This window comes from Erithacus rubecula, assembly GCF_903797595.1.
Source record: "Erithacus rubecula genome assembly, chromosome: 5".
In the NCBI taxonomy this organism is placed as follows: domain Eukaryota; kingdom Metazoa; phylum Chordata; class Aves; order Passeriformes; family Muscicapidae; genus Erithacus; species Erithacus rubecula.
In genome coordinates, this window is record NC_136687.1 from 43128471 (window position 1) to 43141576 (window position 13106).

Consider the following 13106-nt stretch of genomic DNA (forward strand, 5'->3'; position numbering starts at 1 on the left):
GCTTGGAAAACATTAAGCTTCATTCTCAGCCTGAAGAAAATAAGTCAAGACAGCACAAACTTGGACTGGCTGGAGCTACCTCTCCACAAAGGACTCACTCTTGCAGAACTATTTGCTGAAGCTATTTGACACTAGCCCTGGACTACAAATACAACATTTTAAGCACCCTCTCCTGCCAATTTGTTTAAAAACAAACTAAGGAAAATGAAGAAATACACAAATTTTTTCACTTCAATTATTTGCTTTACCTTTTTTGTTTTCTAGAAGCTATTATTCCCAAACATTGCATGGTAAGGATTCAATATACCCCAACAGTCATTCAAACAAGTTTATAAAATAAAAAATGGATTAATTCTAGCAACAACATAGCCTGATTTTTGCTGTATACTTTGATCTTCTATTAAAGTCACTCACAAATCTATTTCACAAGCTCCCTCATCTGCAAAAAAAACATTGATTTTATTTTTATGGAGAAGATTTTTTACATTCTTTCCCCTGATTGCATGGACTGCTTGAGCAGGTCCTTCCCATGGTCAGAGAAAGAAGACAGAGGAAGTAAGGATCTAGTCCTGATCCATGTTGAGCAATTTCACCTGGATCATAGATAGAGCTAATGGAATATCTTCCTTAAAATAGAAATTCAAACCCCCTAAAAAAGTGAATTGTCACTCAATGTCATTATTTTCCTCTTGTTTTATGTAGAAAGCCTGAATGTTTCTGAGGAAAAAAGAACATCTTACAATTCCAGCTAAGGCAAAAAAAAAATGTTAATCATTCAAATCCAGAAAACCTGATTTTTGGAAAATTAAGATTTCCAGAGATTTAAGGCAGTATCTCTCAAAATACACTACTTTGATAAAGTGCATTTGTAACCATGTTCATTTAAAAGACATTAATTTTTCAGGAAGAGAACAAGTCACCATTTGAAATAAAGACTAGGAGAGGCAAGTTTTGTGGGGAGACTGCTTCCCTTTAAATTGAGAGAAAGAGCTGGAAAACCCAGGCAAGTTTTTAAACCAAGATGCCCTTCTTCATATCAGAGCACATACAATTTCTCTCCACAACCCCATTCTCTTCTCCTTCCACAGAGGATTCATAATCAAGTGAGAAACTGAAATACTAAAGGCAAGGAATTGCTTGATGTTTCTGGAAGGAGACAGATGCTCAGTCCCCAACTCCTTCTATTTTTAACAAATGATCAGGCTCTATCTTAATGTGATAAGGCTGGAGAAGAATCTGACACTCAGATTTAATGTATTTGTGGAAGACAAGTGGCACACTAATGGAAAACATCACCCTCATTTCAAGTCTTCCTAATCATTTACTGCAAAATCAATCTGACATTGATTTACGCATAAAATCTCTCCACTCCCTTCCATGACTCAAATAATAATAACTAAAATAAGAAAACAATAAAGAGAAGGTACTTGGGAAGCTCAGCAATCAGTCCATCACACCTTTTCAAAATATTTGATTTCATATTCCAGGATGATGCCATTAGGTCGATCTGGCTCCTGCCAGGAAAGAGAGATGCTATTTTTAGTTATCTTCCCTTTCTTCACAGTACTGACTGGAGAAGGTGCTGCAAGACAGGAGAAAAACAGAACAGACGAAAACTCTGGTTAGTAAGATGGCCTCAACCAAAGTCAAACACATCAGCACATCCTCAAATGCAAGACAATCCTTCGCTACTGCAGATCAGTGAGGTCTGTTGTTTTTACCTCAGTGGTGTTTTCCCATTTTTGACAGTTGGACTTGCACAAATTTGCAGTAGCATAACCACCAAGGCAAAGTAATAATATGAACTACTATCACAGCTTGCACATCAGCCCTGTCTTATCAAGCAATTTTCAAAAACATCAACTTCACAACTTCTCTTTTCAAATGTGTCAGGGGTCCATCTTACCAGAATTACAAATTGATTATATTTTGATTTCTTTTGCCTGCTTTCAAGGCGTATATTTTTCAGAAGACCTTAGATTACATTGACTCCTTAACTATTTTTGGATTTTAAGTAGTTTAAGCCTAGGCATCCTTTTAGCCCCCTTCTTCCAGAAGCAAGGAACACTACAACCTTTATAATTCAATTGCTCTCCATAAATATCATTCGGGTGTTACAGCTCACATGGTGATGCTAATTCCTTGCAAATGGCAAAAGATTTTTATGGCAATCACAGTTCGGAAGTTCGCAGTGTGCTTGGGGAAGCCACAGCATGAGAGCAGCCATACCAGCTCTGCTCATTATTTTAAGATGCAGCCCTGAAAGGTTATCTGCCCTTTGTAGCACACATGCATCAGAAACAGGCTTGATCCTTTGTATTCAGTCTGATGTCTACAGAGACTTTTTAAAGTTGTGGTTGCTGCCACCCCTGCCAGCTCTCTAGCAAAAGTTGCTATGGGCAATGCAAGCCTAACACCACAGGTATTTCATGCCAGTCATTAGAAAACAATACCGAGCGAAAAGAAAAAGGGACAGGAGAAATTCAGAGTCTCCCATTTGCAGGGCCAAAAGCAGCTTCTCCAGAGATAAAAACTGGCCATGCCTGAATGAGGAACTTTAACTCACCCTCCACACAAGCCAGCTCCTGCTGGATGACAGGGGGCCTGAGAAGACCCATGGCACAGACTTTTGTGGCCATATGTGGAATGGAATGCAAAAAGCAGCAGCAAACTATCATATTTCATGCTCCAAAACCTATGTGGAACTATGGAAAAAATTTCTTCTATATGCAGGACTAGCTAATTATCTTGACACTATAAAAAACTCCATTAAGTAAAATAAAGACAACCGATACATTAATTTTTAAGCTTAAAAGTAAGTGAAGAGCTCCAGACAATTATTCTTGGACTGAAGGCTAGCTGCAAAACTTCTTTGTTATAGCAAGTTCCTGCATTGCAGTCTTGCTTCAGCTATAGTTTTTCATACTCCTGTTTACTTTTCCCACTTGGCTCTTGAAGGATCCTGAAAGGTGTTGGCTATTTCCATACTGTTTTCTGCTGGAGAGCTGACATCAAGATGTACAGCCAGTGTTTGCCTTTTAACTGTGCACCCACCACTGTGCTCACAACTGCTCCACTGAGCAAGTAAAAGCTACTTTGATTTGAATGATGATCATATTATTTATGCAGGCATTTCATGGCGATCACCAAAAATTTTTCATCTGGAAAAATCACCTTACCCCTCCCTGACTGATGTCCTCTACAAGTTTTTGGGCTATGTGAAGGCAAATTACAACCTAAATACAAACTGCTAATCTTGTAAAGGAATTTCTGTCCATCAGCTCAGGGACCTAAATGTGTGCTGTGCATACATGTGCACAGCAAGCTGAATTGTGCATATAAGATATGGTCAGTGCTCACGTGTATGGTCAAATACATCAGCTCAGAGAAGACAGAGGGAGTAGTGAGCTCCATTAAATAGAATGAAGGCCCTTCTGATGCAAGGAAGCTACATAGTTTTTAGGGGCATTTGATTTTACAATCCTCATTAAACAGATGATACTGATCACTATGAGCCACTCAGATGCTACCACATACAGGGAGGAGCCACCAAAGTACTCAAAAAAGGCATCTGTGCCCTCTGGGATTCATCTCCAATGCCCTCAAATCCCTGCAATGCCTATCCTATGCTTACAGAGCTGGCAGCAGAGGTCTAGCAGGATAGAGAACATCAGTGCTGAGCATTAAACCATTTAAACTCCTATTAGCAAAATTAGACTTGAGAAGAGCAGTGAGGGGAGACCTCCGCCCTCCTGGCTATTCAATGCTTCTCAGGAAGGTGAAAATAATGTAATTCCCAGTATCAAAATCTCCTGATCAAACAGTAGATTTTTCATCCACTTTATTGAGGTTTCCTGAAGTGTTTATAGGACTGAAGCTTACAAGTGCTTTACAGCCAAGAAAACATTATAAGTACTCCCAAACTCTGCTGCAAAACCTTTCCCTAGGAGGTTGAGGGCAGTTTAGCTCTCCTTTATATACACCTGCACTGTACAACACAAAATGCACCACCAGCCACCCAAACACACCCATTAAACTTCCTACATCCCTAAACCAGAGCATTCCCTTTTAAAAGCATGTGCAAAAAGCTTGGCTAGTGAGCAGCTTTGTGGACTTAAATCTCTGGGTGTGCAACTCTCTGAAATGTTCAATTGTGGCTCACAGAATGCTCTGCTCTACTGGGAAATGGATGGAAGATAAGAAATTGAGTAACCTAACACTCGAAGTAAATTAGAAGAGGAGTAACCATATCCTTTTTGAATCTTCTTCAAAAGAAGTGTTAAAGTGTAACTGTGAGATAAAGGCCAATTAAGTAAATTCAATAAATCCCAGTGGTGCTGGCATGATACAGCAACTACTCTGCATTCTCAATGCACAGAGCTTACAATTCTCTGAAGTGAAGGAAGGAAGGTAAAAGTATTTTAGAGTTTTCTTTGTAAAAAAAAAAGTAATTCAATCCAGACAAATGGACAAAGTCTGCAATCATTCCATCTTAAAAGCCTGCAATTGGATACTGTGCTATATGATCTCAGAAAAATTAAAGGATTACTTAAGACTTGCTTTTCAAAGGTCACTGCTTTTGCAAGGGCAGCATCCTCTTAATAGAAAGATGTCAAACCACAGAGCCCTTCCATTTGGAGTACAACATGTAAAAAAATTCACGTAAGAGTCAAGATACATAAAGCTGCAATATCTCATGTTTCTTCTGTAAGCAGGCAGAAGCCTTGTTCGAATCCCTGTCTTGACACAACAAAATGTGGATGTACGTTGTGAATTGTTCATGTTCTGCATATATGCAGTAATTTCTCAGCCACACAGTCAAGATCAAAGAGGGTTATTACATCATTTATGTTTATGTTTGCCATTTATGAAAACAGCCATGCATGTGATGAAAGCAAACAGAAGATGCAATAAGGTATGAAATTGCCAATGTACATTTCTGCTTTCCTGAGACAAAAAATTTATCAGGAAGCAAAGAAAAGCATAGAAAATGGATTCTTTCTTATTTTTATTTTTTTTCTTGTTCTGTTTGTAACATTTCTTGAGAAGAGAAAGGGGACATACCAAAAAAAAAATTAAAGTTTTTGAATAAGTCGCATCATTACTCACATCTGAATATCTACGGAAAATTATTTTAGGAAGAACAGACATTTTAAGACATTGTTCCTCTGCAAGCTTTGATAACAACACTAGCACTGAATTAGTCATCTAGGCATCAAAGGTCATATTTACTACATACTGTGCTGTGTCCCACTAATATCTAACATACAATAATGCTTAGTGGAATAAAATCCTAATTATGTTTTAGGAGAAACTAATGTTATCAGGTGAACAACCACTGCACCAAGACAAAACAAATCCAGCTTCTACTTTTCATGTTCTATCTAGTGCTCTCTCCAGGACAATTACTTTTGCCTTGGTATTTTTCACTCTGGCAGAAACAACAGCAAAGGGCTCTCCATCTCACTAAGTCCCAAAGCCATAATCTCTACCTGTTATCATACAACCAAACAGTTATAATTAATGCACGTAATAAAATCAGGTGTAATTGAAGAAAATAAAACCTGCATTAGAAGAGTAACCACAAGACAAGTAACTCTGGTTTCACTTCAAAAACCTGGTATATTGTAATTTTTAAATCAGTTTCTAATTTTTTTTCTCAGGTCTTTGATGACTTCAGAGTTTGAAGCAAGACTTGCCTTGTTCACCAAATCACACTAAAGGCATTGCGAAATTGCAGGTGGCTTCAAGCACTAGGTTAACTTTAAAAAATAGACATATTAATTGAAATAGAAACATTGCATGGGGAAGGGAAAAAAATGCTTTCACTGTATGATCTCTTTGCATTTCTACACAGGAACTTTTAGGCCACCTTAACATCCAGTGGCTCCCTTAAGGGTACTTTTACTGTGAATACTACACCTGGGTCAGAACTTAGGATTTAAGTCTTTTGTGCTGCAATTTTTCATATCCCAAAGTGTACTCAAGTTTGTCTGATAATGGATTTCAAAACTCTTTGCCCCTTGAGACCAAAGAGCTGCAAATGATGCCTAGCTAGTTAAGCAAACAGGCTGGGCCCCAAGTTTGCAGGTGCTTGCAAATGTTTTTGCAAACTGAGTCTGGGGAATGAAAGGTCCTCGTACCAAGTAGCATTAAATGCCACTTCTATTCTAGCTGAGATCTTTCATGGGATTTCAATCCTGCACAGGCCCTAAATAAGGCAAAGAGGTAAATTTTAGCCCCAGGATTAGATTAAATCCAAACACCTTGCCAAGTAGAAGCCAAACCCAAAACATTTTTCATTGTTAGAGATCATCTTCTTTTGAATAAGTCCTCAAGGTATCTCTTGTGTAGATGCAGGGACTTCATGTTAGGCTTTTTCATGCATCAAATATTAAAATGAGAGCACAATATTAAAATTGCTTTAGCAATGAATATATAATATTTCTTCACAATTTCTATGGCCCAATATGAACCCCTGAAGTGTGAGGTCTTAGATCTCTTTGCAGTCTGAATGGACATTTTGAATGCCTCTGAAACCTGAGATGCCCTTACCTTGAAACAAAATAGGTCAAACAAGAGAGGGGAACTCAGATGAAGAACTCCATGGCCTTGACAGAAGGCAGGGCCCCATTTGTGTAATATGAATCCATGACTAACCCTTGCAACCAGATCTATCTCATTTGAAAAGGGGTGATCTTTCAGGTGGCTCCCATCCTGGTTCCAGTAAGATTCAACAAAGCTCTTCAAGCTTGACACCAGGACATGACTTGATACCCAAACTGGTCATGGCCAAGATGCTCCCAAGACCTTGCTGCCTCCCAGCTGGACAGAAGGTTGGGTTTGTGAAAAGCAAAACTCAAATTGGGGCCCAATTTTGTTTAAGAGCCTGTTCCTTCTTTGAAAAAAGTTTTTTTGAGACAACTTCTCTCTAGGCTTCTAATCCTTGGACCTAAGATACCAGAAAAGTACCTTTGCTAAAGCAAAGAGGGTGGTAGGGATGCTGGGGTTTTGTGGACACTATTAACCCAATATTTTTATTTACCAGCACTCTCACTACAGAGAAGTAATACAAACCAAAAAAATCACCTTCAATTCATATTCACATTAGAGAAATAACAGAAGTAATCTGCATGAAATTTGCATTAGCACAGGGATGATGTTTCATCTTTTACTTCTGATCTCTGTAACAGCTCAGGAGATCTGCCTGGATATGCACCAATGTGGTCTAAGGCCTCAAGATTACTGTGCCCCAATACTCTGTGTTCTTGCAGTAATTGAAGTATGTTTAGGGGAAGGAGAGGTGTGTGCACACTAAATTCAATAATTCAAGGCTTTCTTTTCTCTGAGTATCCCCCAAAGGAGTTTGCAAGAGAATCAGCAAAGAGAGAAAAGATGAAACCACAGCAACAAGATAAGGTCAACTGACCCACCCATAAGGAACTACTGCTTCTTATGGAAAATCTTTAGATGGACACTCAATGATATTTTGCTACTCCTGTAAAATGGTATTAAAAGAACAAATAGCAACAAACACCTTGCTGCATGTGAAAAATCACTACTGAAATTCTTTCTGCAATAATTTGTTATAAAAATCTGTCTGTAAAATATTCTTTGTTATTAAGACCAAATACTGATTATTGATGTATAAATTATGAAAATATATAGCTTTAAATCAAAACACGTTGTTAATTAAGACAGCAAGACTCAACACATATTCCTCGAAGGACAGTGGATGCAACCAATGAAAGCTTTGCCATTTACAAAATATTTTGCTGTAACAAAATATTGCTAAGACTCATCTACCTAAGTGCCTACCTTTGTGGAGACAGCCCAGGAAGGCATAGCAACATCTCACCTCAGGCATTCCTTTCCCTTAGTGACTGCATGAAAGTTTCCAAAATTCACTACTTACACCACAAAGCAAGCAATTAATTTCTAAAAAATCTACCATAAGGAAGTTACTTTGTTCCAGGGCTATCATATATTAGAACTGCAACAGGATTACAAGCAGAGCCTAAAGACACCACAAAAATCTAGGCACTATAGAGCCTTTGGGGTAAGACTGCCTTGTCATTCCTCATGTGCACACCACCCCATATAGAACAGAGACAGAATATTTAATGATATCTAAAGTATATCACTGCCATCTCAAAGAAACACATAACCTTTGGCAATGCTCTTAGAAGTACATGGATTAAAAAAATAAATTGGATTCTTGCCATTTTTCTTCTATTTACAGACACACTCTCAGCTCCTGCCTACCATGGATGTGAGACATGTACTCTAAAAGAGTAGAAGCTGCCTGCAGATCCAAAAAACTTGCAGGCAGGAGGCCTGGGGAAAACATGACCACATATCACAAGAGAAAATTGAGTAATATTGAGTGCACGCATCTCAAAGCAGGGAAAGTATTACCTCCAGCTTGCTCATCAACAAACACATTCAAGTCCTTAGCAGGAATATTGGTATACAACAGTTTTAAGGAATTTTAAGAACTCTATATAATGAAGGCTTCAAAGGGCATGATCTGCAACATCAATCAAAGTAGGTTTTTCTCTTGAAACCTGGAGGCTTGCAAACACTCACTGGTATTTTGCAGGGTGCTAAGTCCCCTTCATACAGTTACTGGCTGTTTAGAAAAAATAATTTTAAAAAGTGGCCTGGCAAGACTGGCCCTGACCATAGCTCATTGTTTGAGAAACTTTTTTTCAATTGCCAGTCCTAAAATACATTCATTTGTATTTACAGCAGCATCAGTCCTGTGTCCTGCACAGCCAGCTCCTATTAAGCTGCAATTTACTGTGATCCTCAGAAGGGAGAGGGAGACATTAGGGCATCACAGGTTGCCTGGGCTTAGGAAAAAGAGGCATCCCTGATGTCCCTAGCAGGTACTTGTACTCAAGGCCAATCTGTATCTGAGACAAATATTTGTTGGAGCAGGGAAGAGGGGCATGAAGAAATATCTTCCTAGAGGGTTCAGATCCACAGGAAATTCCAATACTTGCTTTTGATTTTTTAGCACCTCTGGAAATCAAGATAGTAAATTTTTCTGAAAGCTGGGGAAAAGTTTGTGGTTACGACCGGAGCCAGATTTCCTCATACAACAGAAAAGCTGTAATTTCCCTATATTCCATTAGTGGTTTATTTGTGAAGCCTAAGAATAAATACTATTAACTTACAAGACTCTCATAAATTCACTCCTAGCAAGGTGATAAAGACTCTAGATCTGATCCATCAGAGCATTTTTGGAAAATGCTTAATTTTAAGCGTGTGAGCACTACCACTACTTTCAGCATTTTGCTGGATCATAGCCACAGGAGTCAGCACTTTGCCATAGAATTCTCATTATTGAGTATATTTATCAGGCTATCTTCTACCATGCTTACCAAGGAGTGCCTTCCTTATCTTTAGTAGCCTAATATCTGACTTGCATTTAAACAAAAACTTCCTTTTAAAAAATCACATGCCATTAAGAACAAAACAAAGCCAAACCACAGCTACTGACCTAAATGTAAAGTGTGTGTGTTTCTGCTCCCTACCACCACACCTTCTTAATTCCTAAACTGGCTCCTTTCTTTGTACAAGACTTGGACCATTTTTAAACTGCATGGGAAATTTCCTTCTCTGCCAAGCCTGCCACTCTGTATGATATAATGAGTCTTGCTGATGAATTCTAACATTAAAGCCAAATTACTAAACACTCTAGTGAAATCAAGGGCAGGCAAATTAATTCCTTACATTTCCACTTGAAGGACAACTACTGAAAGGTGCATCAGGTCAGAGGGAAGAAGAGGCAAAGTTCTGAACTGCCACTGTTGCTTGTTTTGGATTTCCTGTGGCATTTGGTCCCTCTGAATACTATCAGTGCTCTTATCTCACCTCTCATTCAGAAATGGGAGAAAAGCATGAGCCCACCAATTGTCACAGGACCCTGAGCTGGTTACAGCTTTGCTGAACCACAGTCCAGACCTCTTCCATAAGTGAGTTCCCCAATGAAGACTGGAAGGCTTGAAATAAAATCCTTAAAAACAAATAATAATGTAGTGAACAAGTAATACTAGATCAAACCCCTATATCAGTAAAACCTCAAAATTACTAGAGTTTAAATGGAAAAATTTATGTACCTGTGATTATATATAAACCTTGGTTTGAGACTGACTGACAGTGGCTTTTCTGGATCAGAGCAAAGGCTGCCCAGGCTCCTACTGTTTTTAAGGGAAATGGCAGACAAATAAAAAATATAACAGATCTCATCCTTGCTGCCAACTCAGTTATTGTGCCCAGTCTTTTCCATGAGCACTGTTAGTCCTAAAATCTCAGGTTCCAAACACTGAGATGAAGCTAACCACAAGTCAGCACAAATCCAAGTTTTACTACAGGTGCTTGGGAAAACACCTCTTGGTGCTATCAAGGGAAATTTGTGTATCTTCAGCTTTCTAAAGGGTAAACTTTGCAGTGTGAAATATTGGAGCATGCAATGTCCATTTGGAAGGAAGGAACAAAATGCAGCTTCACAGAATCATAAAATGGTCTGAGTGGGAAGAGACCTTAAAGATCATCTAGTTGCAAAGCTGATGCCATCGGCAGGGACACTTTCCAATAGATCGTGTTACCTAGAGCCTCATCAAGCCAAGCCTTGAACCTTGTGCAATCACAACTTCTCTGGGCAGCCTCTGCCAGCACCTCAGCACTATATCCTCACTAAAAAACATAAAAAAGTTTTTTTCTTATATCAGGTCTGAATCTACTCTCTTGTAGTCTAAAGCCGTTAGAACTTGTCCTATCCTTACAGGCCCTTGTAAAAGTCCCTCTCCAGCTTTCTTGTAGGCCCCCTTTGGGGACTGGATGGTGTGTAAGGACTTACCAGAGATCTTCCCTTGCTGGCTCCATCAACCTGGTAGGAACGGGATGAACTGAATTTCTTCTCCCCTTCAAGTCAGCAAATTGTGACCTCCCTCTGCATCCTCCCACATAAACTGTCATGCCATGCCCTGTTTCCCCTCCTGGCCACTCGTAGCTCTCCATGGGGCTGCTCTTTTTGGCAGTGGGTACTCCTAGTCCTGCCCACTCATCAGCCACTCCTGTATAAGCTGTGGGCTTCTGGTGAGTCTTGGCAATCCTTGGGGGTGTCCCTGGCTCAGTAAACCTTTCTATATGTCTTGATGTCCTGCTTTGCTATGGAATGCACATTGTCCATGCTGTTTGCTTTGGCAAATCCTCAACCCAGGGCTTCCCAGTAGGCAAAGTCCTATCAGGCCCTTGGAGAGAAGGAAGAAATACTTGAGGGATCTCCATACTGTGTCTGTTTTGAATATTAGGAAAAACACAGTGCAGTTTTATGGATTCCAAGAGGGAACTGGAGAAATCCCACAAGTTAAGAAAGCTATGAACAGAGACTGTTGTGTCCTGGGGAAAAGGAGACTGAAAGAGAACATGAGTATCCAAATAAGTAAAAGGCTGCTATCTCTGGAGCAAGGCAAGCACAGTTTTAAATTTAGGAGCAGATTTCTAAGAACAAAAATAATGAAGCACTGGGAAAAACCACCCAGTGAACCCAAAACCACCCAGTGAACCTTTGGCATGTGTGCAGGTTTTAAAGCAGGTTAGATGAGCACATCCTGAGATCCTTCCAGACACATGGCTCTACACAGACACCTGGCTATCACAAGATAAATGATAAAAATAAAAAGGATCTTGAAAGGCAGAGGTCCAAGAGCCATAATTTTAGTGCCATTTACCAGCTGGCTTGTTTGTGCCAGGGGACATTACAGAAAAATCTAAATTACTCATAGTGGCTGGTTACACAAAAGGATGGCACAGGGATAAAAACATCAGACCAGAGGAAACAATACTCTGCTTTCCGGCTCTGCCAGAGACTCCCAGCACAACCATGGGCAAGTCACTTCATCTTTCCATGCTGTTATTTGTGCAATGAAGATAACAATAATTCCTTTATCTGTATAGACTTGAGGGGCAGGAACTAAACTATTCAGGTGCTGCCAGCACAATCTTTGCTTTGGCCCGCAGGCACTGCTGTAAGGCGAATAAAGAAAAGAAGGAATACCTGCAAGCATTACTCCTGACAGCTGGCTTCTTCTATTTAAATCACAAGAAACTTGTGATATCACACTGAGCTCAAACATGAAACAAAACCTCCATGTGAGTGACAGAGAGGAAAATTGTGGGGAAATTTGGGGCAAAGGCTTGTTTTCATAATTTAATAACTTTCTCCAACTTCTGTTTCCAAGTAGAAGCACTAGTTCTATGCTTAAAGACAAGCAGTGTGCAAAATTACTTTCCTGAGGCAAAACTGCAGAGATCACAACTGAGCAACACAAGCTTAGGATGAACATCAACCTTTCAAACAGGATAAATGCAGCTTCATATGAAAGCATGGCTTTTGACTCTCGCACCCTGCAGAGGCATAACTTTTCTGCACGAAGCAAATACAGACTCTTCTGACAAAATATAGCAGGATTTTTAAGTCCAGTTAGTTTCTGAAGGTGTTGATAAGGATTTAGAGACAATCTCAAGAATATGCCAGAACATTTCTAACATGAAAACCAAATTTACGACTGTACAGGGACTCTCCAGTCCAATTTTCCCGCTTACTGCTGACAGGTTATGTTCTAAGCCCTGGGTCACCACAGGCTCTGGAGGTCAGGGCAATACCATGGTACCGGGAGAACTGCCTGAACATCTGAGGGTGGGATTGCCATCCAGAAGCTAATGGTTTTAACAGAGATTTTAGTTGTTTCAAATGGTAGCTACACAAGCACCATCTAAAGTATCCTGAGCCTTTGGTGACATTGTCTCATTCGTCCCATGACATTGTAGAAAGATGGAGGAAAGACAAGTTTCACTGTATGCAGTGAAACTGGATTCCTCTCTGGGCTCACAACCACTCAGATTTGGTTTTGGCAAGTTCTCTTTATACTAGTAATTTGCTTCCCCTCAGCTTTGTGAATGTTAGAAAAGAAAAGGGCATTTCAACATCAGTCACTGTGGGTCCTCCTTCTGAGGGGTTTCTTGGCTCTCTTGTCCAACTTGGACCAGGGAATTACTTGGATAGACCTGAGGAAGTGCTCTAGTCCTTCCAACTC

At 39.7% G+C, this 13106-nt stretch overlaps 1 protein-coding gene across 10 annotated transcripts in view; it reads right to left on the reverse strand.

The window, feature by feature from the left end:
• EPHA5 (EPH receptor A5) overlaps positions 1-13106 on the reverse strand; it is a 197640-nt gene that overhangs the window by 45973 nt on the left and 138561 nt on the right. For all 10 annotated transcript variants that reach the window (XM_079305384.1, XM_079305390.1, XM_079305392.1 and 7 more), the window contains one exon: positions 1458-1582. In XM_079305384.1, coding sequence (XP_079161510.1) covers positions 1458-1582 — 125 coding nt within the window. The remainder of the gene's footprint in view (positions 1-1457; positions 1583-13106) is intronic.